The sequence below is a fragment of the Actinia tenebrosa genome, unplaced genomic scaffold (genome assembly GCF_029948245.1).
Source record: "Actinia tenebrosa isolate PJP-AT-01 unplaced genomic scaffold, QUT_ActTen_1.0 PGA_scaffold3__52_contigs__length_22856419, whole genome shotgun sequence".
Lineage (NCBI taxonomy): Eukaryota > Metazoa > Cnidaria > Anthozoa > Actiniaria > Actiniidae > Actinia > Actinia tenebrosa.
In genome coordinates this window covers 12,878,164-12,905,277 of record NW_028292580.1, presented here as the reverse complement: position 1 = coordinate 12,905,277, position 27,114 = coordinate 12,878,164, and the positions used below count along the sequence as shown (strand labels likewise).

General features: G+C 38.5%; 2 protein-coding genes and 1 long non-coding RNA gene across 6 annotated transcripts; all 3 read left to right on the top strand.

Annotated features, from left to right (window-relative positions):
* The first annotated feature begins 2,329 nt into the window (after nt 1–2,329).
* On the top strand, nt 2,330–8,881 carry LOC116286426 (TNF receptor-associated factor 4). 2 transcript variants are annotated; one of them, XM_031692942.2, is made up of 7 exons: nt 2,332–2,567; nt 2,937–2,991; nt 3,978–4,082; nt 5,915–6,079; nt 6,877–6,954; nt 7,048–7,122; nt 7,549–8,881. In XM_031692942.2, the coding sequence occupies exons 1-7, from the start codon at nt 2,395–2,397 to the stop codon at nt 8,128–8,130; spliced, it is 1,233 nt and encodes a 410-aa protein (XP_031548802.1). In that variant the 5' UTR covers nt 2,332–2,394; the 3' UTR covers nt 8,131–8,881. The 2 variants fall into 2 exon arrangements, with proteins under 2 accessions (XP_031548803.1, XP_031548802.1); XM_031692943.2 differs by lacking the exon at nt 3,978–4,082 and having other exon boundaries at nt 2,330–2,567.
* Nucleotides 8,882–10,707: 1,826 nt separating this feature from the next.
* On the top strand, nt 10,708–14,443 carry LOC116286428 (uncharacterized). Of its 3 annotated transcripts, none has more exons than XR_004195963.2 (4): nt 10,708–10,895; nt 12,154–12,287; nt 14,040–14,151; nt 14,295–14,443. It is a non-coding gene; the product is annotated as an uncharacterized LOC116286428 (long non-coding RNA). The 3 variants fall into 3 exon arrangements; XR_004195964.2 differs by having other exon boundaries at nt 12,151–12,287; XR_016120781.1 differs by lacking the exons at nt 10,708–10,895; nt 12,154–12,287 and adding an exon at nt 12,777–13,189.
* A 1,777-nt stretch (nt 14,444–16,220) lies between these two features.
* Nucleotides 16,221–26,962, top strand: LOC116286423 (organic cation transporter protein). Its single transcript, XM_031692939.2, has 10 exons — nt 16,221–16,424; nt 18,993–19,278; nt 20,284–20,512; nt 21,325–21,523; nt 21,726–21,941; nt 22,616–22,750; nt 23,587–23,687; nt 24,152–24,260; nt 24,775–24,847; nt 25,198–26,962. Exons 2-10 carry the CDS (start codon nt 18,994–18,996, stop codon nt 25,735–25,737), a joined length of 1,887 nt encoding a protein of 628 aa, XP_031548799.1. The 5' UTR covers nt 16,221–16,424; nt 18,993; the 3' UTR covers nt 25,738–26,962.
* The last annotated feature ends 152 nt before the right edge of the window (nt 26,963–27,114 follow it).

Here is a 27,114-nt window from a genome sequence, read left to right as displayed (position 1 = left end):
TTTTTTTTTTTCGTTTGAAATTTTTTTTTCGAATTTCAAAGTGTTTGTACTGTTGAAGTTGTGCATTCTTTGCTATACCATTGGTATTTGTGAATATTTTGACATTGAAATGAGGCTAAGCCTGCGAAGATGAATCTGTAGTCAAGAAACAAAGCGGGATTGTACGAATTCAAAAGAGGTCTATTCTATATTCAATTCCAAAATACTGATATGGTATGGACTTTGGACCTGAATGCCGATTTGACATTGCGCAGAAACTTATAGAGCCCTAGCCCGAAGGCAACTGGGAAGCAATCTCGTTCACAGGGCCTGCGTTACTCGTGGTCAGCACCTTTAGGGCTTAATCTATTCCTGAATTTTTTGGATTTTGGAACGTCAATGCTTTCTTCTTCGTGGTTCATTTCTCAAAACAGCCATTCACTATAAAACGGAAGTCTTCACGCATGCGCTTTGAAATTTACCAGAGTCTTGGTAAATTTTGTGGATTATGCTAGAGTCTTCGTTTCTCGGTGGTGACTAGGGGAAACGCAGACTCTGGGGACGAGATTGATCAGGGAGAGAGTAGCCGGCCCCAGAACGTAACTACAGCTAATTCCTTGCACTATAACTGCAACACACTTCGATTTGAAGTGAAAAATAATCTTCTTTATTTGATGTATTGTTTTCGATTCAAGGCTATTGTTGTGCCAATTTCTCGAAACCTCTATTGAGTAGTACATTCATCTAACTAATCATACGATATAAAACTATATATAAATAGAACTTCGCTGCTTTTGCAAATATTTATACCACCTAGTTTCCCATTTGTTTCTTTCAAGAACAATGAAATCGGGGTTTTTCTTCGAACCCCAAGCTCTGGGTAAAGAAAAAAAAATTATAGACTTACCACTTGATAGCTTAAAATATTGATAATCTAAACAGAACGTTTAATAATTGACTGAGGCTGGCTACTTTGATAATTAAAAGTGGGAATTGTTTTCGAGTTTTAACAAAGATTTAATTAAGGGTGCAACCTTCACCTAAGGCACAGCCAACGTTTTAATTCAATTCCTGCGATTTGTTTGACCACATCTAAAGACCTTTTGAGTAAAAATAGAAAAAAAGAAAAAAGAAAGTACATTTAACGAGTTGTATTTTTCATTATGGAATTATTTCCGTCGAATTCTATCGAAAGCAACTTGTCACGTATTCGACACCATGTTGAATTTCATGCAGTTTCAAGTTTGAAATTGTGGTAACAATGTCCACTTGGATTCAATTATCGGTAATCCGGTTTGTGAACAATGTCGGAAAGCCAAAAATAAGCGTGGGATGAATATCATTCTCTGTCTTTAAGTCTTCTAATCTTAAAAAGAAAACGATATTGACAGAATTCTTCATGACAAAAATCATGACTTGTGCGTTGTGATTACACAATTAATTGTCAATTATTTTTTCGTTATTTTTATTTTCTGCGAATAATATTCAAAGAACGTTGCATAATTCTTATATTGCTCGTCAATATTCTACCACCTTAATTGATCATGAAACTGAAAAATACCGTTTTAACGTTAACTTTTATTTTTATTTTTGAGAAAAAGATGACTTTTTTTAAAGAAGTCCGATGTTCGAATTGTTACGATCGGCCTCAACGACTCAACCGGCTCTGTAATCAAATTCAAATGCCTAAAGTCCGATTGATTTTTGCTCTAGCTTCAGCAGAAATACAAAAGAGTGCATGGGTATTTTTAAAGACGGACAAAGTCTTCGGCACAGCTTTCCTTCTTAACGCTAAACAATACACTGAGTTCATGCTTGATAGCCGTGGTCTTTTAATCATTCATTCTCGTGGCTCGGCAGATGTGGTCAAAAACAAAAACAAATAAAATATATGAAATTAAAAAGGAAAGCCTGTTTCAAGAATACTTTTGGCATCACACAACAATATAACGTATAAGCCATTAAATTTTTGGTTCATTATTCAAGGTATAGAAATTATGATTGAATCTGAAACAATCTATAATTATTCCACTCATAATTATGTTATACAATTAAAAATTTACAAAGCGAGTCTCTGAAAAAAATATCTTGCGGCCTGAAACCTTAATGTCGTCTGCGTTTAAAGGCTTGGGATTACCAATTAAAGAGGAATTTTAAGAAATATGCAAACAAAACAAAACAAAACAAAACAAACAAACAAAAAAAAAACCATAATGCATCACGGCAAGGCACCAGTGCGAGAACTTCAGCAGCTGTTCCGCTACTCGTTATATTTGAAGCTGTTGACATTTCGGTTTCCAAGACAGGCGAATGAATAATCAAATGCCTTCTACGTCATAGCGTTATAAATTCAAGTTCGATCTGACAATATAATCAGAAGGGAAACCGAACGACTCGAGATTTTTTCCCCATGATATGATGGCGGATCGAGTGGATCGTGTAACTGGAGGATTTGAAGCCGAATTTCTTCAACCTCTACCAGAAGAATATGAATGTCCTATTTGTCAGCTAGCGTTTCGAGATCCTATTCAAATCGAAGATTGTGGCCATAGGTTTTGCCAGTCATGTCTTCAAGAGCTGAAAAGACGGTGAGTACTAAAAAATAGTATCGAAAGAGAGGGAAATCTTTCGCTTTTCTCTTCAAAGCGAATAAAAATACGGCACCAGAAACGCATATTTTTAATAATTTTAATTTTGAGTTTCTTTCTTTCACGGAATTAAATGGTAAAAGTAGATTTTTGTTTGTTATAAGTATTAAAATTGAAAGTGTTTAGTACTCGTGCAAGCGATTTCTTTAGTTCTAATTTCTACGGAAATCCCCACAGAAAATAGACATAAATGAGCTTATTTTCTTTATAAAAATAATATACTTTTTCATGGTTAAAGAATTCAGTATAGTGGAAGATCTACTGTTTCAAATTTGAAACATTAATATTTGTCAAAACATCAATCCACAGGCAAGGAAGCCCAGTTTTATGCCCCATGGATAGAAAACCGATCTCCTCCACAAAGGTATGGATTGCCATGACATTTAAAAATAGACGGCATGTCATTTATTATTTCAACCAAACTAGACAGAACTACATCAGTCCAGTACACTTTATTTATCATGTATCGAATGTTAGCTGATTTACATACGAAAATATTCACTAAATTTGTAATATAGTAATTGCAAAGTGCATAGCGCGAATTGACTTTTCTCTTTCTTTCTTTTCGATAAATATTACCTTCAGCATTTTTCCGAATTTATTTTCGCTTCTCCTGTCAGCACTGCTTGTCCACGTGGTTTGGACCACAAATCTGACTCACATTTGCATGATTTATCTTTCAGTACTAGTTTTAGAACAATAAGTTATATTATTTATTTTTTTCGTTTATCTTTCTTTTCTTTCACTCGTTGGTTTCCCCTATTACTAAGCATTAGGAAAGATGTATTTTAGATTGCCAAAGAGACAACACTCAAAGGGTTTCCGTCCGAAATTCCCCAAAGCCAGTAGTCGCAACGCTTGAACAAGATTAAGTCTTTTTAATGTTTGCAAATATCCAATATCAGAGATAACAGACGATACAAAACTAAGATAGCTTCCCACAAAAACTACTTAAGAATTAAACAATCAACTCAAAAGTCATGAGGAGTTGTGGATAAACACCAGGTTAGTGGCAGATCGCAATTTCATGGTCGTGAAGGCGAGCCCTTCATGGCGCGCAATTTTAAGCTATGATTTGAAATTCAAATGACATAGTGAGTGTTGCATGGTTTATATTCTTTTAGTAGCCTGTTGCTAGTGTTACGTAGAGCAAAACAATCGAATTGGTACGTGAATGCCCTAGCGACACACGTACACTCAAAATCCCCCAATATCGCTTTAGTAGTCTGAATAGATTTTTCTATTCAATCAATTTTTAACTCTCATTTTTACTTGGAGTATTACTTCAATTCCTACCAATATTTGAAATGAAACATTAAGCACTTTTAACGAGAATTTTGCGTGAACTAGGTGTTTTTGGATAAAGCAGCACGCAGAGCCATTCTTAGTCTTGGCGTCAAATGTATCAATTGGAAAAGAAAGTGTGATTGGACTGGGGAATTGAGCTACATCGAGGTAAGACTTTTCTAACTAATATTCAATAATATTAAACGAGAAAAAAACAGCATGTCCAAATAGGTTTATGATATTATAGGTCTATAATAGGTCAGTAATATTCAATGATGATAGACAAGAAAAAAACCAGTCTGTCCAAATGGGTCTAGGGACCGTCTATGTGAGCCGCTCGGTTTGTGTAAATCCTCGTTCGCCGGGATCAGTAGAGATGTCGGAGTGGAAAGTTCTCCGGCATAGCCGTAAATGCTTCGCGCTGCCATCTTAATCCTTATTTTAAATGAAAAACTAGATAGAATACAACATAGCGACAATGAAAACCGGCTGTATGCTCGAAGCCAATTCACTTTCTAGCAGTAGAGTATATCAATTTTTCAATTTTCGTTAGCTTTGTGCCGCGTCCTTTTTCTTATCCTAAATAGAGCGATTCGTACGAACGCACGGGTTCTGACCAGTTCTCCCTGCGACGTGCCTTGCCAACATGTGTCTCACACGGTAACAAATTGAACAGGTTTACCGTTTTCCTTCCTTCTTCTCTTTCTAGTTATTTCACTATTATCAAATCCCCCACTTTAAACTGATATATACCGGCATGTCTGCCTCTTCATATGATTTATTCCGCAACAACTTTCAACTATAAACTGTAAATTTGTTTAGAGACTATGAAGGATTTATAGTCTCTTACCTAGACTCATTTAGATTGTCGCAGGAAAACTCTGGTTTATCAATACTTTAGGACTAACTGATTCTCGACGACACATGCGTTCAGACCTTCGCATTAGGAAAAAATAGCTCGAGGAAGAAATTGGTCCAACGTTTAATATTTAAATAGTGTCCAAAGACGACACTTCTAATAGTCTAAAACAAACGTTTGATTAACAGATATCTTGTGGTGCAAACGTCTGGCTTTTAGAGTGCAACTCAAGATATTTTTACTCATTTAAATGTCATTCTTTTAATAAGTAAACGATAAGTGACACGAGGACTACCAACCACAGGGTATTGTTCCTCGCGTTCCTTACGCATTCATGCGGTTCTTCATAACTCTTTCTTTCAGCGTCGCATCGGAAACAGACCATTTCACTTTCATCTTTCTTGACATAACTGCGTGAATTATTGGAGCACACACTGCAAAACTCTTGTTCCCAATGTTGGGCACAACATGTTGATTCAAGAATTTTGACAGAATTTCAAAGCGATTGCCAATCTGGATTCCTTGATATCAAACAGCAAAAACGCGTCTAGTACTAGTTTGCAATCCGAAGACAAAGCGATGCTGGCATTATTTCGTCAAAAAGTCCTGGTAAAAGCTAATTTATGAGTTCATTTGTAGTTAATGTTTTTATACAAGAGTGCTTTCTTTATTTAAAATTGGGTGTTCGTGTATTTGTTAATCATGTCGTAAAAAAGTAGCAGGAATAATGGAAATGTAGGTAGAATTTTTAAGGCCGTGCTTTGGCCTCTTAAATCTGCTCGTCAATAGGATGCGTTAACTTTGATATGATTTTACTAAAACCAGACATTAATGTGTTATACTGATTGAACCGGCACTGAAGCAACCATTGGACTGATCTAAGGGTACGGGTAACTCAGAAATCGATTTTGAATTGAAGAGGGACTATTTGAAGTGAGGATAGTACAATAGTGGGAGATCCAGAAAACAATGCTCTAATGTGAATTTGCCCAGAAATTGAACCAGAGGGTCCGGAGATGAGAGGGGAATGTTTTACCGCTACAACGTAACGTTGATTCCAAACACACCACGTATTCATATGCCACTGTATTTCACGTGTTTGCAATGTCTTTTAAGGCCTAATATAATTCTCTATTTCCAGGATCACACCAAGAACTGCGCTTACGAAGACGTCCACTGTACGAACCCAGAATGCAACGAGGTCATGACGAGAAAGAACTTACAATATCACCTCGTTAGCAAGTGCAAGTGGAGAGTTGTGTCATGTCATTTCTGCTCTGAGATGTACACTTATAAAGATGGAAAGGTTGGTTCAAGAAAGTATAGTGCGCATGCTCAAAAAAATTGGCCATGCTGGAGGAATTTAGAATTCTTTTGTTATATCACAGGTAGCCCAAGCTTGGTTTCTGTGGTGTCCTGTTATAAGGAAATGTATGGGGAATCATCAAACATTTCAATAAAATCATCAAAACGTGAAATAAAGCCTCGAAATTTTACCTTATCATTGAGAAATAGCACTTCTTTCGCTCTGCGTGGTTATTTTTTGAATTTAACCCGTTTTAAGGATTTTTTCTAAACGGGTTAAATTCAAAAAATAACCACGCAGAGCGAAAGAAGTGCTATTTCTCAATGATAAGGTAAAATTTCGAGGCTTTATTTCACGTTTTGATGATTTTTTTGATGAAATTCCTTATAACAGGACACCACAGAAACCAAGCTTGGGCTACCTATGGTTATATCCTCCAACATGGCCGCCGTGTCTTTTGTTATTTAATTCTCTTGGGAATGGTTGAAAACCATCAATTGGAAAAGACTGATAGAATGCAAGCCGCTTGCAGGACATCTTTTTATATAACTTTACGCTTTTCAATGAGAAGCACGTCTAATAAAAGCAAGTGAATTTGCTGGTAGCTGGGACAATATGCAAAACACGAAGACTTCAAATTCATTTAAAAATATAACCCTACCACTGTGTGTATGCATGCTGTATAAGTTTTCTTCGTTCATTTGTCCCCTCAAAATCCCATAATTCAAGATGGCCGCCGTGTCAGTAAAAAGGTTTGCATTAAAAGCATTAATCAGGATCCTGTTTCCTTTTGATAGATTCACATGAAAACCTGCAAAAGGCTTCCAATGGAATGTGTTAATAAATGTGGAGCAAAAGATATCCCAAGAGAAGAGGTCAGTAATAGGTCTAATGTCCTTATATCAATACTCTTTGCTAAATACTGAGAAGTACGTATTAATATGAGATCACATGTATTGTATATTTAGATGACGTTTCACATGGGTGAGTGCCCTTTAGCAGTGCATCCTTGTTTGTACAGAGACATCGGGTGTCCATTCAAGGTAAGTTGCTCTCATCTTCGATCTTTGGACTTGGTTTTTGTCATAATAACTTGTTTTCATTCGTTCGTTCGTTCGTTCCTTCACTCGTTCATTTGTTTATTTGTTCGTTCGTTCGTTCGTTCGTTCGTTCGTTCGTTTGTTCGTTCGTTTGTTCGTTCGTTTGTTCCTTTGTTCGTTCGTTCGTCGACTCATTCCTTTAGCCATCCATTTATCTTCCCACTCACCCATCCATCCATCCATCTTTCCATCCATCCATCCTATTCCTACCTATGTATCGGGATATTGCTCCATCAACCCACCTACCCATCCGTCCATGCATGCATTTGTTTGTTTGATTGATTTGTTATTTAATGATTTGGATGGATGAATGGAAGGACGGACGGACGTAGTCACCTAATTGCACTTTTATCATCACTGCGTTTTCAGGGCAAGCGTGACGGACTTGAAGAACATTATCGTTGTGCAGTCCATTCTCACCTGAACATGGCCTGCCACAAAATACGTGAAAATGAAAGCCGAAGTATGTGTACGAACGGGACGTTTATATGGAAAATTACTAACTACAAACAACAGTTCGTACAAGCTGTGTCATCTCCAGAGGAGTTAGCCATATTCAGTCCTCCGTTTTATACTTCGCAATACGGCTACAAGCTAAGACTAAAAGCATATTTAAACGGCCGCGATCGAGGGAAAGGTTCTCATTTGTCTCTCTACATCATCATCATGAAAGGAGAATACGATGCCCTGTTGGAATGGCCTTTTAAACAAAAAATAACGTTTTATCTTACTGATCAGAGCGAACAGAAGAATCATCGGGTACATCAGCTGAGTCCAAATCGATCTTTACCGAACATTAAAGTTGTCTTCAACCGACCTTCTGTCAAGGAAAATCTTGGCATTGGAAACCCGTGCTTCGTGCCTCATGAAGCTCTAGACTCGGGGGAATACGTTAAGGACGATGCTATGTTTATTAAAGCAGTCGTAGAGCCGCCCAAAAGTTCCTTCTAACAGTATAACAAACGCATTGTCAAATATATATTTTTATAGTTCAATTTTTAAACTAATTTCTCTCTATGCCGGATTTTAAAAGGCCTAAGATTATAAAATATCTGGCTATATATTGAGCACTTGAGCACAACCTTGTTTGCGAATTCCGAGTTTTTGAGACACCAGGGGTACATCTCTATCACTGAACCACCTACCCCACCCCTCGTGTCTTCTCCACTGCCGGGGCGAATTTCAAGTCACAAATGTTTTGCTACATCGAGCCAGGACGACCGGCTTTAGTGGACTATTTTGTCACTCTGGTCTCTTCAGGAGAGAATTGTATTATGGACTTTTTATACATTAATGATACTCATCGCATATAGTACTGCTTATATACAAAGAATGCTTGTATCCTCGACTTAAAAGACGTCCAGAAGTAAGACAGTATGAACGTTTCTTTAGGCTTAGACTGCATAGCCTGCATTCATGTCTCTTACCTGACGATGTACAAAAGGGCTGGGATGGGGCCTGGTAAAGTGCGCCTTCTTTTCATCCTGATTCCAGCCTCCCCAAATGCAATACCGTGAAACTACACAGATAAATTGGTTTGTATTTCTTTAGTAGCAGAGGCAATCTGGTATCATAGCCAATCAGGATACAGTGGAATTATAATAGTCCACCAGCTTGTTTATAGCATAGACTGTATCCAACTGTGTATATAATAATTAATCTGTGTTCTTTGAAACTTAATAAAATTGTTTAGGTTTTTAAATACATAAGTCAATTCATTTAGGTCAAAATACGTAAGGTGGTGTACATGTTGGGTCCTGTTACTATCTTCACCTGGTGTTGTGGTGCATCTAGTGTTGATGTTCATAATAGCCTGAAGTGGTATTGATGTGAGGTGGTGTACATGTTGGGTCCTGTTACTATCTTCACCTGGTGTTGTGGTGCATCTAGTGTTGATGTTCATCCTAGACTGAAGTGGTATTGATGTGAGGTGGTGTACATGTTGGGTCCTGGTTACTATCTCCACCTGGTGTTCTGGTGCATCTAGTGTTGATGTTCATCCTAGACTGAAGTGGTATTGATGTGAGGTGATGTACATGTTGGGTCCTGTTACTATCTTCACCTGGTGTTGTGGTGCATCTAGTGTTGATGTTCATCCTAGACTGAAGTGGTATTGATGTGAGGTGGTGTACATGTTGGGTCCTGGTTACTATCTCCACCTGGTGTTGTGGTGCATCTAGCTAGTGTTGATGTTCATCCTAGACTGAAGTGGTATTGATGTGAGGTGGTGTACATGTTGGGTCCTGGTTACTATCTCCACCTGGTGTTCTGGTGCATCTAGTGTCGATGTTCATCCTAGACTAAGTGGTATTGATGTGAGGTGGTGTACATGTTGGGTCCTGGTTACTATCTCCACCTGGTGTTGTGGTGCATCTAGTGTTGATGTTTATCCTAGACGTACTGAAGTGGTATTGATGTGAGGTGGTGTACATGTTGGGTCCTGTTACTATCTCCACCTGGTGTTCTGGTGCATCTAGTGTTGATGTTCATAATAGACTGAAGTGGTATTGATGTGAAGTGGTGTACATGTTGGGTCCTGGTTACTATCTCCACCTGGTGTTCTGGTGCATCTAGTGTTGATGTTCATAATAGACTGAAGTGGTATTGATGTGAAGTGGTGTACATGTTGGGTCCTGGTTACTATCTCCACCTGGTGTTGTGGTGCATCTAGTGTTGATGTTCATCCTAGACTGAAGTGGTATTGATGTGAGGTGGTGTACATGTTGGGTCCTGGTTACTATCTCCACCTGGTGTTCTGGTGCATCTAGTGTTGAGGTTCATAATAGCCTGAAGTGGTATTGATGTGAGGTGATGTACATGTTGGGTCCTGGTTACTATCTCCACCTGGTGTTCTGGTGCATCTAGCTAGTGTTGATGTTCATAATAGCCTGAAGTGGTATTGATGTGAGGTGATGTACATGTTGGGTCCTGGTTACTATCTCCACCTGGTGTTGTGGTGCATCTAGCTAGTGTTGATGTTCATCCTAGACTGAAGTGGTATTGATGTGAGGTGGTGTACATGTTGGGTCCTGGTTACTATCTCCACCTGGTGTTCTGGTGCATCTAGTGTTGATGTTCATCCTAGACTGAAGTGGTATTGATGTGAGGTGGTGTACATGTTGTACAAGAAACATGTTAGTCATTGATAGTCATAGCATTGATGAACAAATGACTAACATGTTTCTTGTGTATTTGATGTCTCCTGTGTATTCATATGTAGATTGATTAACTTGAGTGATAATTTAGTGACTAAATATGCACTAAATTGTGACTATTAGTTAATAACTATTTTGTTTCTATTTCACGGATCAGTACCATCGCTCTATTGATGTTAGGTTAATTTTTCTTTTAAATCAGAACGATTTGGACACGAATACTTCCGGTTACGACATCATCATTCTGAAATTTTTGGCGGGAAATGAAAATTCATGAAAAACAAAAGTTAACTGATTGGTTAATACAGACAATAAGGGGTCTTATTCTCAACTTTAATGCATGGGCACTTTTTATCCTACACTGCACATGAAGAACTATTGTGTCCGTGCAAAGTGTACCTCAAATTTGATGCAAATGAGCTCAATCGAAATGCTTTATGGGGCGTAAAAAACCCAGCAAATATTTAATACATTCTGCTTTGTGGCCATCTCTCAGTCAGTTTTTGATCCGGTTAGCAGCAAGTCTTTGAGACTGAAGCGTCGAAATACCCAACAACCTAGGTAAGGAAATTCTAGTCTATAAGGCTGCGTTTACATGGTACCGGGCGAATTTTTAACCGAATTTTTTGTACCGTACGTTTTGTTTACACGGAACCGGATCCAAATTTGCACGGCTAGGCGTACGAATTTTTGTTCGGATAGCTAAGTCCCGCGTGAACGAAATCTCTGAATGTACAATTTTTTGACCAGGGTCAAAAATTCTTCCGGTATCATGTAAATGCTGCCTAAGTAGAGAATTCACTGACTGAAATGTCTGGCTGATTTATCATCATTTAGGTACAATGACGGCCAAAGCGTTGGATGAAAATTTTACAGATAAAGATTCTTGTTGTAATCAAAAGTTTAAAATCTTTATTAATCTCTGCATCCCAAAGCCGATAAATATATATAAAAGAGAATTCACTTCTTTACTAAGTACTTGTTAAACATTTTCTTAGGTCATTGGCAAAATTAAGCAACAACAGGTGATGTTTTGGCTTGGTGAATAAAAGCGCGCCCTTTTCCTTTCCATGGTTCATGAATTTTTACCGCCTTTATGAACGGCTTAGCAGTTGACTCGTCATTCAGTGAATTTGATCTGAATAAGATGCTTTGCTGTCTGGTACAGGATTTCAAAAATGAAATATCTTGAATGATGTATAGTTTAAATATTCAAAGAAAGCCAATATATAGATTTTATTTTTGATCCAAAAAATATAATTAGTATAATTATGCATAACTATTCTATTAAATTTGCATACATTAAGTTTTAGTCACAGCATGTCAGTCAAGTCCATCTTTTAAAACTCAATCAATCAAACGCTGTTTAGCCAGCCTTGAAAAAGGACTAGTTTTCTTTTTGTGACTCAGTGTAGCCCTGAACAGTCTTCCATGGTGTTGTATAATTCTGCATAAGGCACTGATGATTTTTTGTGTGAATAGGGACGCAGAGTAGAACACGTATGAGAGATGGACATTCCTTCACCTATGTTGTGTGACACATGCGGTCCTTTCCAAATAAACTAGAGACGTTTACAGAGGACAACAAGTTTTTCAATTGAATGGGTTTTTCTCGGTGTTGCAAGCTTTAATGTTAATTCTGGGTTAGGGTTTGTTTTGCAGGATATTGTCTAGCTCCAAATTTCATTATCCTTGGCTATTGTTATTTGGTCTTCATGCCTCAGGTCACTTGCAACGCCAATAGTCAGTTGAAATTACTGTCAAGTATCATCCTCTATAAACAAAGTTGGTTTAGTTTTGTCTTGATATGTTTCAGCAGATTGAATACAAATTAAACTATGAAGTCATTGTCGCTAGTTCTCGTTCTTCTCCTGATCCTGTTGGTCACAACTGAAGCTAGACACTATGGTCAGTACGATGACGATGAACAAGAAATGATGTTGGAATTGAAAGGTGAGTAAAAGCGGAATGCATGATGGAAACCCAACAGCAATTCATGTTCTTGTGTAGATAGGAGGAAAATAATAATAATAATAATAATAATAATAATAATAATAATAATTAAATAACAATAATAATAATAATAATAATAATTAAATAACAATAATAATAATAATAATAATAATAAAATAATAATTTTTTTTTAAATTTTTAAAAATAATAATAATAATTTAAATTAGATATTTACGACGTATAAATTATCTCTTCATAAATCCTACAATGAAAAATATATCTATCCATAATAATAATAATATAAAAGAAAAAAGAAAAACCATAATAAAATATACTATAATAAAAATATATCTACTAATATATAACCATAAAATCTATTTAGTAAAAATTAATCCTAATAATATATGTTTAAAAAAATAGTAATAATGGCAAACATTTATATATATATATATGTTAAGTATTTAGTTAATTGCTGCATTTGCAGTCTCAACATCCAAGTCTATGTCCTTTATGTTCCTAAATAATCTTCTTGTGGTTCTTGAGCCCCTAAGGCATAGAAGAGCCGATCTCAAAAGGGAGAAAGAAACCTTTGCTCGTATCCAGGATACAGTGGTGGCATAATCTTCTCCTTTCTTGTTGGCAATTAGTTCGGCGAGCCTACTGTGGTATCTTCTACACTCATCTGCCATACCTCCAGTTGTAGTGAATACTAATGGCGTAAAAGTCGCTTGTTCAACTTCCAAGACTCTGCTAGCATACTTGCGCTTCTTCTCATTCTCATGCAGGTGGTATATTTGCTGGGGGGTGAGGTCTTTGTAGGACTCTGCATTTGGGTGACACACCCTAACATCAAAGAATGCAGATCTCTGCCTTTCCCAAAAGCCACGTGCATGAACGTCAAGGTGAGCATCAGAAGCTTTATTAGAACCTCTGGTCAGGATTTCTCCTGTAACTTCTTGAAGTACTGGTTCTATTTCAACGTCATTGCATAATAAAATAATAATAATAATAATAAAATAACAATAATAATAATAATGATAATAATAATAATAATGGGGTACTTAATTCTATAGCGCATTTCAAATATCTCGATGCGCTTTATAACCAGTGGAGGACTTTACAGGCTGCGTATTTAGGCGCCATGGCAGCCGTCCAGCTTACAATCATGAGTGTGAATTGTTAGTAGAAAAGGAATCAAGAATAGAGAAAAAAGGATAAGAAATAATTTATATTAACACAAGTGGGAAATAAAATAATATTTGCATTTATTGTTATCTAACATTAGATCTAGATGTAATGTTTCAAATACGAGCTGCTGTATTCTATTGGGGTTTCAAAATCCTACGCCGAGGCATTTGAAATTCCAAGAGGATTTTGAAACCCTAATAGAATACAGTGACGAGTATTTGACACGACATCTTATACTCTTTTCGTTATGTTTGTTTTTATTTCAAAGTTTTAGTACTTTTTTTTGAAGTATTTCAAAGTCCGAGTAGTAGGACTTCGAAATATTTCAAAGTACTAGAACTTTGAAATTGGTGCGGTGGTATTTGATGGGGGTTTCAAACTACTGCACGTGGTACAAATAAGAAACCCTGGTTGGTCGATGAGCGCATGAATATATAATGAGTATAAGATAAGGTTTTCACTCATTACCACGTCTCCTAATTGTTGGCCAATGAGGAACAAAATTTTCTAATAGCTCCAGTCGGATCTTGGAATAACTGGATAGGTTATTTCTAATGCTTTTAGATACTCCTGAGGAATGTAAAGATCTCATTAAGCAAAAAATCTGCTCCAAACCAGGAACGTGTAAAAACTTTCATGCCTACTTCTGCAGGAAGACATGTAAGCTGTGCTGAAGGTAAGTTCCAAATACTCCATTTTCGAAGAGTAGTGTGGTCAAGTCACACGGCGTTATTTTACGAATTCGAAAAAGTTAAATTTGTTAAATTTGTTAAATTTGTTACGACAAACGAAAAAAGTTTTGCTTCTTTTATTTTTTAGATGTGTACCAATGTGGATTCTTCTTCCTTCGATTGCCATTTACATAGGATCTAATAATCAGAATGATACATGCGCATGTCTGTTACACTACTCAAAATGTATCCTTGAGTATGAATGAACAAAATTCATTAAACTGATCGGTATTGAAATTGCTTTTAGCACTTGTGCTTTGGAAACCTTCTATATTTTACTAGAGAGTGAGGGGGTGGGGGTGGGGGGATTTGGCGTAGGTGGTAAGGCAGGGGGCGTAGGGGGACTGGAAACGAGACTTGGTGTACAAGAATCACTGCCATTAATCCATGCGACACTTAAAAAATATGAGGTTATGATAAGTAATATGAGGGGAAAGTAATGATTCTTTACGACGACTATGAAATTCTTGTGATATTTTTTGTTGCCTATGATCATGATTGTGATTGGTCGATTAGGTCACGTGCCACTTGATCACCCTCCTCTGGAATGAGTGAATCCTTAGCGACTAGCAATGAATAAACATTGTATTTGGGCTACCTGTGGCATCTGGTTTTTCAGGATGCATTTCAACCTCCCTATGACCTTCTAGTGTATATACCAAGGTCAGGCATGCCAATACAGGAAAAGGTTTGATTAATCTGTTTTCTTATATATTCCTCTGCAGTGGCCTACTTTGACCTCACGATAAAATCGCACGGCTTTATTAATATTATAGTACTCGACAACTACTGGCAAAAAACATTCAATTCTCTACTTTCGCATCCCCATAATCCTTTGCGTCTTTGGGGGGTAACCAGAAACTCTGGAACAAGGTCAAGGTTCAGAGGGCTCAGCGGCACATCCCTACCCTAAACAGGCAAGAGAACCCCCCCCGGGCCTGGAAGGGACTGAAGACAGAGAGATTCTTTCAAACAGTTGAAGTAACCTAATGCTTGTTTTTTGTCATGTGGTCAAGGGCCTATAAAGTGAATAAATCTCGATAATCCGATTACCATGGCCAACTTGCTGACAAACCGTTATCCATCCTGCACCACTGACCTTACACCATCCTGCACTCCAGGAATTTATGTTACATGATATTTATTTTTAAGAACAACCGCCTGCGCGCATTTTTTTGTTTTGTTTGCTCGATGTTTCTTTACTGAAAGGCGGGATAGGTTGGGCGCTATGTTTTTCGTCGGTGAAGAGCTCGATATTTTTTGGGGGATTCACGCAGCCCCATCCCCTCCCCCCAAATATCTAATGGTTCGTTCCTTTTGCTGAGATAGGAATGTGCTGATAACTCATGATGGGCTGTTTTCACGACCGGATGATCTACCCTGCTGCTAGTTTTTAGAACAAGTTAGATAATTCCGGCAGCAGGATACGGATGACTTCGACAGGGATGCAATTTGCAGGACGCACGCAGTTCTGAAATACTGAAATTCGATAAATTAATATCTGTCTCGTCTGGACTGCATGGGGTTTTGCAATTACACATTTTTCTCTCGAAGTAGCTGAACAAAGAAAAGCTATATAGCAAGGTAGTTCTACAGAACTGGAAAACGTTATAGACGACCCTAAGAACGGCTGCAAAGCCCGGGGGGGGGGGGGGGGGGGGTACTCCGCCAGGATTTGGGTAGGGGTGTTCCGATGGGATTCTGAAAGGGGTACCCTGTTTATGACAAACAAAACTCAAATTTGTAGACCCTGTTTATGACAAAAGATATAATCCATTGCACAGAGTTCCTGTTTCAATTATAATGTCATCTCGCGTATCGTTTTTTACGACCATAATAACCAGTTTCGGTCAATACAAAAGGAGAAACCCTGAATATGACAGGAAACTCAGGAAAAAAATTTGAACTTGAGCGAATTTGCATACCCTGTTTATGACAAGAAGCTTGAAAAACCATACCCTGTTCAGCGGATCATCCCCGTATAGTCCATATGTGGGAGTACCCCCTCGGGCTGCAAAGGAGGCTACAATTGAGCTCGCGTGATGGAAAACCGGCGTAAGCAAGATCTGTGCAACTAACTGATGATATAAATTCCTCGGATGTCCTAACCGGTTGAAAAATGATACTTATCTAAAGAGATCTGACATAAAGTGAAGGATATTTACGCGACAAGTCGGTCAGCAAAGACAGGAGTATTTTCTATATCTACTTCATTCAGGTAAGTTATTCTAAAACTAACTAAATAAAACGTTTTCGCGCTTCTCATGCAGCGAGAGTAAATGCAATAGTCTCTAATTTGATCCTTTTGAAGATTGTGGTTTTGCAATTGCTTGGACAGTCATCGAGAGTCTTGGGGCATACCTTAACTTGGCCTGAATGATATTTTGAAGCGAAGTTCACAGGGACTTGTCCTTCAGGTACACTCACCTTCGTTCTCACCGGCTTATACCATAGTTAATCGAGTCCCCTCGATTAACTATGCTTATACTGAATGATCGAGAGGAACTGACCTTGGTAGCGGCTAAAAAACAAGCATTCGAACCCGTAACTTGTGGTGTATATCTTACAATTCTAATCATGCTAGAAATTACTTTATTACGTGATAAGTAATTTGTCTCGCTTAAACAAATCTTCCAAGGGCTAGAGCGCATAATTAAGGACTTACTGATCAATTACAGATTTGCCTGAGAACATTGAAAAAAGGAATAGAATAAGATACGAACAAGAGTACAGCTAAAATACACCTATTTCAATAAAATGCGATGTCGAAGATCACCGTGTCTGTCTCAACGCTGACTGTCCATGTTTTTGACGAGAATAAAGAGCAGAAACACAAGTCATGAGCTCCAGATATTCTTGGATCTCGGAATGACCTATGATCTCCTATAGCTTTTCACCTATCGCTTCAGTATCTTTTGAAATAGGTGTTTGTTAAAACTAGAGGCATAGTAATTCAATACGAGTCTTGTGATTTTGGTACTATCTTGCTCGTGGCACAGCGGGGATGTCTCGTCTTGTTTCTCTCTAAGGGTTTTTGCGAAGCCCCGGCTGGCTATAAACATATATTCATCGTGTTATATATAATTGTGTTTATTCAAAGGTAGCTGCTTCGCTTCTCGATTTCCAAGTCTTTTTGTTTCATTTTGGTATCACGGGGTTTGATTAATGTTTATGGCCGGCGGGCATTCGGTCACCATTCGATATTTGAGCATCAGATATCGATCCCTGCACCATTCTTGTGTTTGCTTGATATTTTTTCTACTGAAAGGAGAGGTTGCGCGATAGTTTTTCATAGGTCACGTGCTTGGTCGATATTTTTTGGAGACTAGCGCATCCCCCTCCTCAATTATCTAATAGTCCGTCCCTAAGAAGATGAGATGTAATGTCTATATCTTCTTTACTGTTTATTTTTATGGTAAAAGCAAGACTCGATTTTGCATCACCGGGTCAATTATCCCCCCAGGGCTTAAAGTTTAGTAAAGTTTAGTATTTTTGTTCAACTTTGCTAAATATAAATGATAAATGACATTGATAAGATGGCAAGAAATCGTTAAAGATTTTTTGCACAAAGAAAGTGTTTAGATTCTTTGATATACATATACATATATACCTCTGTACGAAATGTAAATGTTAGGTCACGTGTTGTGAGGTCCGGTGCAAGTTCTTGCAAGCAAACAAGGTCAAGAGACCATGTCCGTTTGTATACCTTGACGTACTTGAAATACTAGATTTTCAATAGGGCTGATCTGTGACAGGACATAGTGGGGTGTAGGCAGGGGGAGCCAAGAGGGCCAGCCAGCCCCCCACCCCCTTCATGGGAACAAAATGGCGAATTTTTATAATTCATGCGGCTATTTCCCAATTTTTTTTCTATTTTTGTAAAAATTAAAAAGTAATGCTGTTTTTGTTCTCTCTCTCTTTTTCTTCTTTTGGTTGGGCGTTTTGGGAGCTAAAAACAAGATGGCGGATTTTTTAATTTGATCCCCTTCTTTGAGCCCCTCCTCCGAGTGAATTCAATCAGAGAAAAGGTCAAAGCGATAATGAAAAAAAAAACTTCATCTGCACGTTTAATTTTTCCGGCATAATTTCTTTTGTGATGACATTATTATCTCTCATTATGACCTCTATTTAGACTATTTACCTTTCGAGCAGAGTCTGTTTTTCTTCCCCTCCGTATGGCTGAGACATCTACAAGCAGCGTATATAGTACTCGTCTTAGGGTGTTTATCAATGACAGCCGGAATAACAGTTGTAATTTAGGATATTTATTTTAGGTTCATAAAACAAAGCATAGAAGACACATAATTCCACTATGTGGTCGCCTTGTGTCGAAAGATGGCTCTGCTCTAAAACACCATATGCTTTTCGTAGTTCATGTGGATTCGGCGGGAACTCTCGACTCTGGCATGACGCGCTCTAGACTGTGCGACTTGCACTATGCTACCCGGTCTACGATCGCCCATGGGAGGTTCAAATCCAGGCGATACAAATATTTAAATACGCTTTAATACGCCATTTTTGAATTTGTAAAATACCACTGCGTTTCTTAATTACAGACTAATTTACTCGGGGCTAGCCTTCTTTTCGCCTCAGAATCTTCACGAATACCAACGGTTAAGTAAATAACGAAGAACTTCAGCAATTTGAATTTCACAAGCCTTCACTGGAACATGTGAATATTCTTGACAAAGTCATGCAAGGCTAACCCTGAGTAACTGATATCTTATTTATTATCCATAAAATCTAAATTCATCGTTACGACTTTCTCTCCCTTTTCATTTACTAGGATGGCAGGTCTGACTATTGATCAATGCTTGGAAAAAGTAGGAAGTTTTGGACTGTACCAGATTCGTCTTATCTTAGTTCTCAGTTTGATTGAATGGGTTAATGTCGGCTTCCAAGTCATGCTGTTGACCTTCGTAGCAGCTGAGCCTCCTTGGGTTTGCGTGAACAACATCACATGTTCATTGAAAGGAGAATTGAAACCAGGAATGGACGGATATAAACTACGGTGCGATTTGAATAGGAGCGATTGGAAATTCACTGACGATTTTACATCAGTTGTAACAGAAGTAAGTTTATTCTGATAAGGGCCATCCATCAATTTATCTGATCCATCCATGCCTCCATGCCTCCATGCCTCCATGCCTCCATGCCTCCATGCCTCCATGCCTCCATGCCTCCATGCCTCCATGCCTCCATGCCTCCATGCCTCCATGCCTCCATGCCTCCATGCCTCCATGCCTCCATGCCTCCATGCCTCCATGCCTCCATGCCTCCATGCCTCCATGCCTCCATGCCTCCATGCCTCCATGCCTCCATGCCTCCATGCCTCCATGCCTCCATGCCTCCATGCCTCCATGCCTCCATGCCTCCATGCCTCCATGCCTCCATGCCTCCATGCCTCCATGCCTCCATGCCTCCATGCCTCCATGCCTCCATGCCTCCATGCCTCCATGCCTCCATGCCTCCATGCCTCCATGCCTCCATGCCTCCATGCCTCCATGCCTCCATGCCTCCATGCCTCCATGCCTCCATGCCTCCATGCCTCCATGCCTCCATGCCTCCATGCCTCCATGCCTCCATGCCTCCATGCCTCCATGCCTCCATGCCTCCATCCATGCCTCCATGCCTCCATCCATGCCTCCATGCCTCCATCCATCCATCCATCCAACCTTTCTTCCATCCATTTTTCTTATCCATCCATCCATCCATCCAACCTTTCTTCCATCCATTTTTCTTATCCATCCATCCATCCATCCAACCAATCTTTCTTCCATCCATTTTTCTTATCCATCCATCTACTAAAAAGTACATATTTCTTTCCATCTCTTTTTTTTTTCTTTTTTACACAATTCATATTCCTTAGTAATTCCAAAATACTACACCGTCGTTTTTCCTGTACTTTCGTCTGTTTTCTGTATCTTTTACGTGTTCCTTCCTTTATTCCTTTTTTTGCTATTGTCTGTTTCTCCGATTATCTCTCCATTCCTTGACTTTTACCTTTCTTTGTTCTTTCTCTTCTCTTCTCCATTGTTATATCTCTGATGATATATGGCGATTCATTTTTATTGCAGTTTGACTTGGTGTGCGAAAACACGTTTCTGGCAAGTCTGACATCATCCGTTATCTTTGTTGGATGGCTGGTTGCATCTTTGGCCAGCGGTGTACTGTCAGATAAGATTGGAAGAAAGCCGGTCTTGTTTATATTCGCCTTTCTTATTTCTGTCTTTGCACTGATTGGATCGTTCCCAAAGGTCTACTGGTTTTTTACTTTATGTCGCTTGCTAGTGGGAATGGGCGTTGGTGAGTGACAAATAATAATTATAATAATAATGGATACTTTATTACTTGTTTTTTTGTGTTTTTTTTAAAATTTGTAATCGTAAACCTCACTACTTTCTGGTAGTTCACAATCGTCTACTTGATTGATAGAACTTTTACGAAAGCATATATTTTGTAATAAGTTACAAATTTCTCCCGCGCTGATTGGTTATTCCTTATCATCAATAAGAGGACAGGCAAATAAAGCTGACGTCAACGAGCGTGCGCTCTTTCCATTGGTTATTTTGATCGCTAAAAGTGAGAAGTTTTTATTCGCGGTTTTGTTATTGTAAAACAACTCGGCTACGTCTCGTGGATCCACAATACTTTGACAATGTGATGACGCAATTTATCGTAAAGAGGACAGACAAATGAAAACTGATCTTTATTTGTTAATATGACAATCACTAGTTATGATGGAAGGGCAACGATTAACAACCATTTCATCCGCATCGAGTGTCAATACGGCACTATTAAAAAAATGCATTAATTATTCATGAAGGAAACACAATAGAAATCATGACCATGAAGGAGGATATCTGATATAGATTCGTCTTCATTTGCATAAACTTTAACTTGGTTTTCTCTATCAAACTTGGTTCATTTCGTAAAGAATTCGGTACAATATGAGAACTTATATTATGAGTTTTTTAAGCCGTTTAATAAACTCGGAGATCGTGTTTTATCGGGTCTAAAACAACTCGGCTACGCCTTGTGTTTTATACCCGATAAATCACTCCTGCTCGTTTATTAAACATTACTTAAAATGATCTTTCGTACTGGTTTTCTGTCAGGTGGATGTGGTATGCCAATCTTTGTGATTGCTACTGAGTTTGTTGGTGTTCGTCACAGACACATCGCAGGCACGTCTTTGTGGTATTCCTGGACGCTGTCCCTCATGTCGCTTGCTGGTATCGCGTACCTGGTCAGAGACTGGAGGACACTGTCTATCATTTGTTCTGTTCCTGGTTTAATTGTCTTAGCTGCTTGGTGGTATGTAAATGATCAGTAAAATGGATGGAACATTCATCCATGTCAGTTTTCATCCATCTTTCCATTCATTTATTTATTTGTTCTTTCATTCGTTCATTCAATTATTCATTTGTTCGCTCATTTATTTCTTCCTTCGTTCGTTCGTTCGTGTCTTTGTTTCGTTCCCAATAGTTTAATATTTTCCAACAAATTTAATTTCTAGGTTTGTTCCGGAGTCCACACGCTATCTGATATTGAAAGGAAAGATGAAGGAAAGTAACGACATAATGCGGAAGATTGCTCGAACTAATAAAAAGGAGTACCCCGCAGAACCTCTATCGGACCCAACAGCACAAGGAAAACAAAACTTGGGAGATTTTAGGGATTTGTTTCGAACAAAAAGAATGATCCACAGAACATTGGTTTCCTGGTATTCATGGTATGTGAAGAATGAACACAGGATTCTATTCCTCTTTGCTTAAATATACCACTGTGTTCCTCGATTAGACATCCCTTGATTACAGACTCATTTACTCAGGGTAAGACTCGTTGCAGTGTCAAAATATTCACAAGTACCAACGTTGCGCTAAGTAAGGCACAACTTACAATACAAACACTTTGAAGTTCGACGGACCTTGATTGGAACACGTGAATATTCTGCACAAAATAGGAGGCTAATCCTGTGCAACAGAGAATTCAAATTTTAACTACATTATTCCTCTTTCCAATATGAAACATGTTGTATTGTCCAATACAGATTTTTGCACGTTCTGTACTCAGTTGCATATGTTTAGAAATCGTCTAGAGTGCACGCCATAGTTGTAAAATAGCTAAGAATTACATCAGGCATCAACCTAACAAACACAGGTCAGGTATTTGCTTTTGTCCCCATCGTTCTGCTCCAGTAAAAAATAGCAGCAAAATTTAGCTGCAATTAGACATATACAATCTATAAATGCGAGAAAGGTTTTTGTATATGTAATTTTCGACTCCAGAATCTAATTTTGACTATGCATGCTCGACGAAATGCATGCGCAGTAAGAATTAGAGGGGTCTGAAGTCTGGTTCCCGATCATCGGTCAATATTAACCTATCATCTTCCACGCTCATTAGGTTTGTCAACGCCATGGTATATTACGGCGTTTCTTTTGCTTCTCCATCTCTCGGTGGCAACATGTACTTTAACTTCTTCCTGACGAGCATCGTAGAGATTCCCGCGAATTATGCAGCTATTTATGCCATGGGAAAGTATGTCATCGTTATAATTAGCCATAATTCGATATTCTGGTTGAGTCATCCAGCACGAAGCAATCCGAGTCGAGTCTTCGGGGAAAATATAGCGTAAATAATTGTTACCCCGGAGCCCCGACTCGGATTGCACTCAGGGTCTTAAAATAACTGAGGAGAAGGTGCTGCCTTTGTAATTACATTTGTAAATGGTTAGACCCTCGCGTGACTCGGATGATCACGTTAATGGCGGTCCCGTCCCTAATTAACTAGAGACGTTAAAAGAGGACCAACGTTTATCAGTTAAAAAATTACTGTCAAGTGTTATCCTCTATAAACAAAGTTTATTATTATTATTATCACTCAACCAGAATATCAAAAATTTGACTGTTACCCATATTTCCAAGATGGCGTCTACTTCGTATCCTAACACAGTCCCACGATGCATTGCTAGCCAACTCGACCCAGTTTTTTCCTTTGACTTCGGAATGGCTAATACCGGGCAATATACCTTTTTCGAATTCGTACGAATTTTTCACTTGGAGCCATTGTTTTGTGGTCACTCTAGGGACCTCGGGAAAAGGAGGGCGAGAAAGCCAAAGAAAAAATATCTTACACAATCGGGGGTATCGTAAGAGGAATTACGATTATTCTAGGGTAGATTTACTGCGGTTTACGATATTCTACGGCGGCAGTGAAAAAAAAAAAAACAATTTCACAACAAACTGTTGAAAATGTCGGAGTTCGCAAAATATCGGAAACCAAAGTAAGGGAACAAGTGTGGCAAAGTGCTCCAGTTGCCTCCATTCAATCAAAATCGCTTTTAGAATCTGGTGTAATCTGGTTCAATATTTCAGATGTGGACGCAAGAAAACCTTGGTTGGAGGTTTGATTATAGCAGCTTTAGCATCTATTGGGTCTGTAATAATCACCATGAAAGATCCTGGAAATGACAGTGGTATGATATAATTCATGTTCCCGACTCTCCTTAGTTACCGTTGCTATGTCTCACAAGCTTAACCAATTCTCTCAAATATCTCAGTAGAATTTAAAACTTTGAGCGCGAAAAATCGATTATAAATCGTTTCAATAGTTCACGGTCCTGCTATATAAGAATAGAAAATTGCCTCGTAATCCTTGTAGTACTCAAATATTGTGTAGTTGTAGGTGGGACAATATTTTGATGCCACTGAGCTGCAACAACGGTGATTAGTTCGCTATTGTAGTCACACTCGTGCAAGGACATGTTCTGCTGAAAGCCATAATCGTCTTGATAATATGAATCTACTTCCTTCCAGGAACTCTAATTTCTTTTTCTGATTTCCTTCTCGGCTACTGGCAAATAAATTATTTCTATACCTACTTTCTTAGCTAAGTAATAAATATTCATCAATTTATCAACGATACTCCTTTTTCTCTCAGGTTTTCATGCTGGTCAAATCATAATGGCTATGACAGCCAAGTTCTTCGTCATGATGTCATTTGACGCGATATACGTGTATGCGGCAGAGCTCTTCCCCACCGTCGTGAGGTACAGTAGCACGTGCAGGATTTTTGTTATGGGGTCCGTATATAAGTCTTAATAGAGCGTTTTCACGTGACGTCACAGCGGCCATTATGGGGAACCAAAACAATACATTTTCTATCCTTCGGGAATTGAACTCTATTTTTATGCAAATACTGTGCAGAAAGTTTCTATTGTTTATGGCTGCCTTCTCACGTGAGTGAAAACGCTCTATATGGGATTCAAGGGTAGTGTCTCCATATGGGATTCAAGGGTAGTGTAAGGGTATTGCACTCGCCTCTCGCCTCTGGATTCTAGAACTTGATTTATGGACTCGGCATTACATGTGAGTAGAGTTTGTTAGTTTTCTCCCTTGATTTCAGGGTTTTTCTTCCGATTCTTCGGTTTTTCATCCCTTCGTGGGTTGGTTAGAGGCACGGACATTGACCCGATAGCCTTGCTTTTTTGTCTTCATCAGTAGAAAAATAATTGACAAAAGGTTTATTGTAATGAAAGCTGTCGATTTTTTTCTATGCTTCAGGAACGTTGGAATGGGATCGTCTACAGCCGCAGCACGACTTGGGTCCTTTGCATCTCCTTATGTTGTTTCACTGGTAAGTAAAACTTAAGTTAGTTTATTTACAAATATTCCTAAGAATTTGCTATAACAAGAAATATGACCGCCATGTTGGATAAATATAGATAAATAACAGACATGCATCGCCGCCATGTTGGATGATCTAGCCAAGACATTTATAGGAGCAGGCATAGCTCAGTTGGTTAGTGCGCGACCTTCAGAGCTTGAGGTCCACGGTTCGATCCTTAGGATCTCCACGTCTATTTCGACTTCTCTCTTATCCGTCCCATTGTCTTCGACTCTCCATTCAGTCCTGTCGCCTTCTCATCTATGCTTAGCCCTTTACAGGAAATAGTTTTCTAATAATATTGTTCTCCTGTGATCTAGAATCGTATCCATCCTCTCCTGCCGTTTGGCATTATGGCAGTAAAGGCATTCCTAGCTGGCTTACTATGCATGACACTACCAGAAACCAAAGGTAAACCAACTGAAGAAACCTTGAACGGTGATGCTGCGTTAGCTGCTGATAATGTCGTGGTAATGAGTGAGTTAGAGGACGACGACGAGGGACTTGAAGACAAAGAAAAAGAAAAGAAAGATGAGGAGAAATGTGCTGGGAAAATGCAGACTCCAAATGGTAAACCAATGCTTAATGGTGACGCACCAATGGCAGCTGATAATGTCGTTGCTGTCGATGAAGTAGACGACGAAGAAAAAGAACCAAAAGAACAAGAAAAGGAGGAGGAAAATAAGCAGGAAAATGAAGATAAATCGATACAAAATAATGATGCTTCGATGACTGCTGTTAACCCTGTAACTGGTGATGAGGAAGAAAGCAAAGAAAAGAATAACGAAGACGATGAAACAGCTGATAATCAAACTGATAATGCAGAAGACGATAGTGAAGTTGAAAGCACTGCCCTTTGATGATACAATTAGGGTGTTTATTTCTTATCTTTAAATCTTAATATATACCTTTAGCTATTGACAATTTTTCATGGCATGGCATGTTTCCATTATGACAAAAAAAGTTTGACGAGACGAAGTGCGTAGCTCGTTGTCTTAGAACAAAACTTTTCTGACGTTTTTATCATCCATCATTAAGAATACGTAAAAAGGATAATTTGTGGTTAGTAGCATGTTTTGCAACAAAAACTGAACCCATATATTATAATATTAGATACTTTTTTTGTAAACCAACCCACAACGCGTACGCTGATAACAGCTGCATTTATGGCGCATGACTCCTAGCACCGAAAGACAGAGCAAAGTTATTGAGGGCTGTGTGTGGTCAAACCCTTACACATGTGGGAAGTATCCAATAAGTATTGGCGGTTATGGTTAGAGATTGTTTGACCAACTATCTCTTAACGAGGGCGCGGTAAGGGGAGTCTGGCACACAGTACACAACAGTAAATAATGCTTCACGAAAATGTAAATTACATGAACGATAAAATGCCCTAGCTATAGACAATAGGTATTGTAGTGTAGCTAAATGCTCAGTTTGATAAGATCCGTGTTTGTGTACCATTGTGTAAAAGACAAATAGTGTACTTATATCACAGATTAACAGTTAAAAAAGCAGGGCGCAACAAATTGCATGATAGACAACAATAGAAATATGGCACATTTACTGCAGTATCCTCTCTTAGTAATATTTGTCTGTAAGATATTACTAAGCCTTGCTCTGACCGTTCTGTGGTAACTATAGACCCCTTGTACTGAGTTCCTAGAGGAATTGTTCTGGGGGACAAAACCATGGATTTTTTTTTGCATAAGAAAGGACGCCCTATTGTCTTGTCCCCCAGTGCAAGGGGTCTATAGTTGCCACAGAACGGTCTCAGCAAGGAACAATTCCTCTATTCGCCATTTTCCATACATTGGTTCACTGGTCAAACACAAAGCGCTCAAGCGAGGCGCCAAGGTACTTTCAAGGATTGTTCAATTTTGAACCTTGCAACCTCGACTGAATGCTTTGTGTTTGACCAGTGAACCGATGTGTGGTGAAGAGGAATTCAATGCAAGGGCTCTATTGCATGCCTCAGTACTTGTAAGCAATCTTGATATTCAAATTCAAAATTGAAAATGAGAATGAATGAATAATTAAATGAACGAAATATCTATTTGATTATTAAAGAATGATAATGATTTAGGATGAGGTATTTATTGATTAAGTCGATGCATTTGTCGTTTGTCAGCATTTCAAGTTCATTAAAGAGCTTATACTTTTTGATTGCTGTAGATCTACTGATCCAGAATAGGCTATACTCATCCAACTGCGCATGCGTTAAAGTACTTGTATCT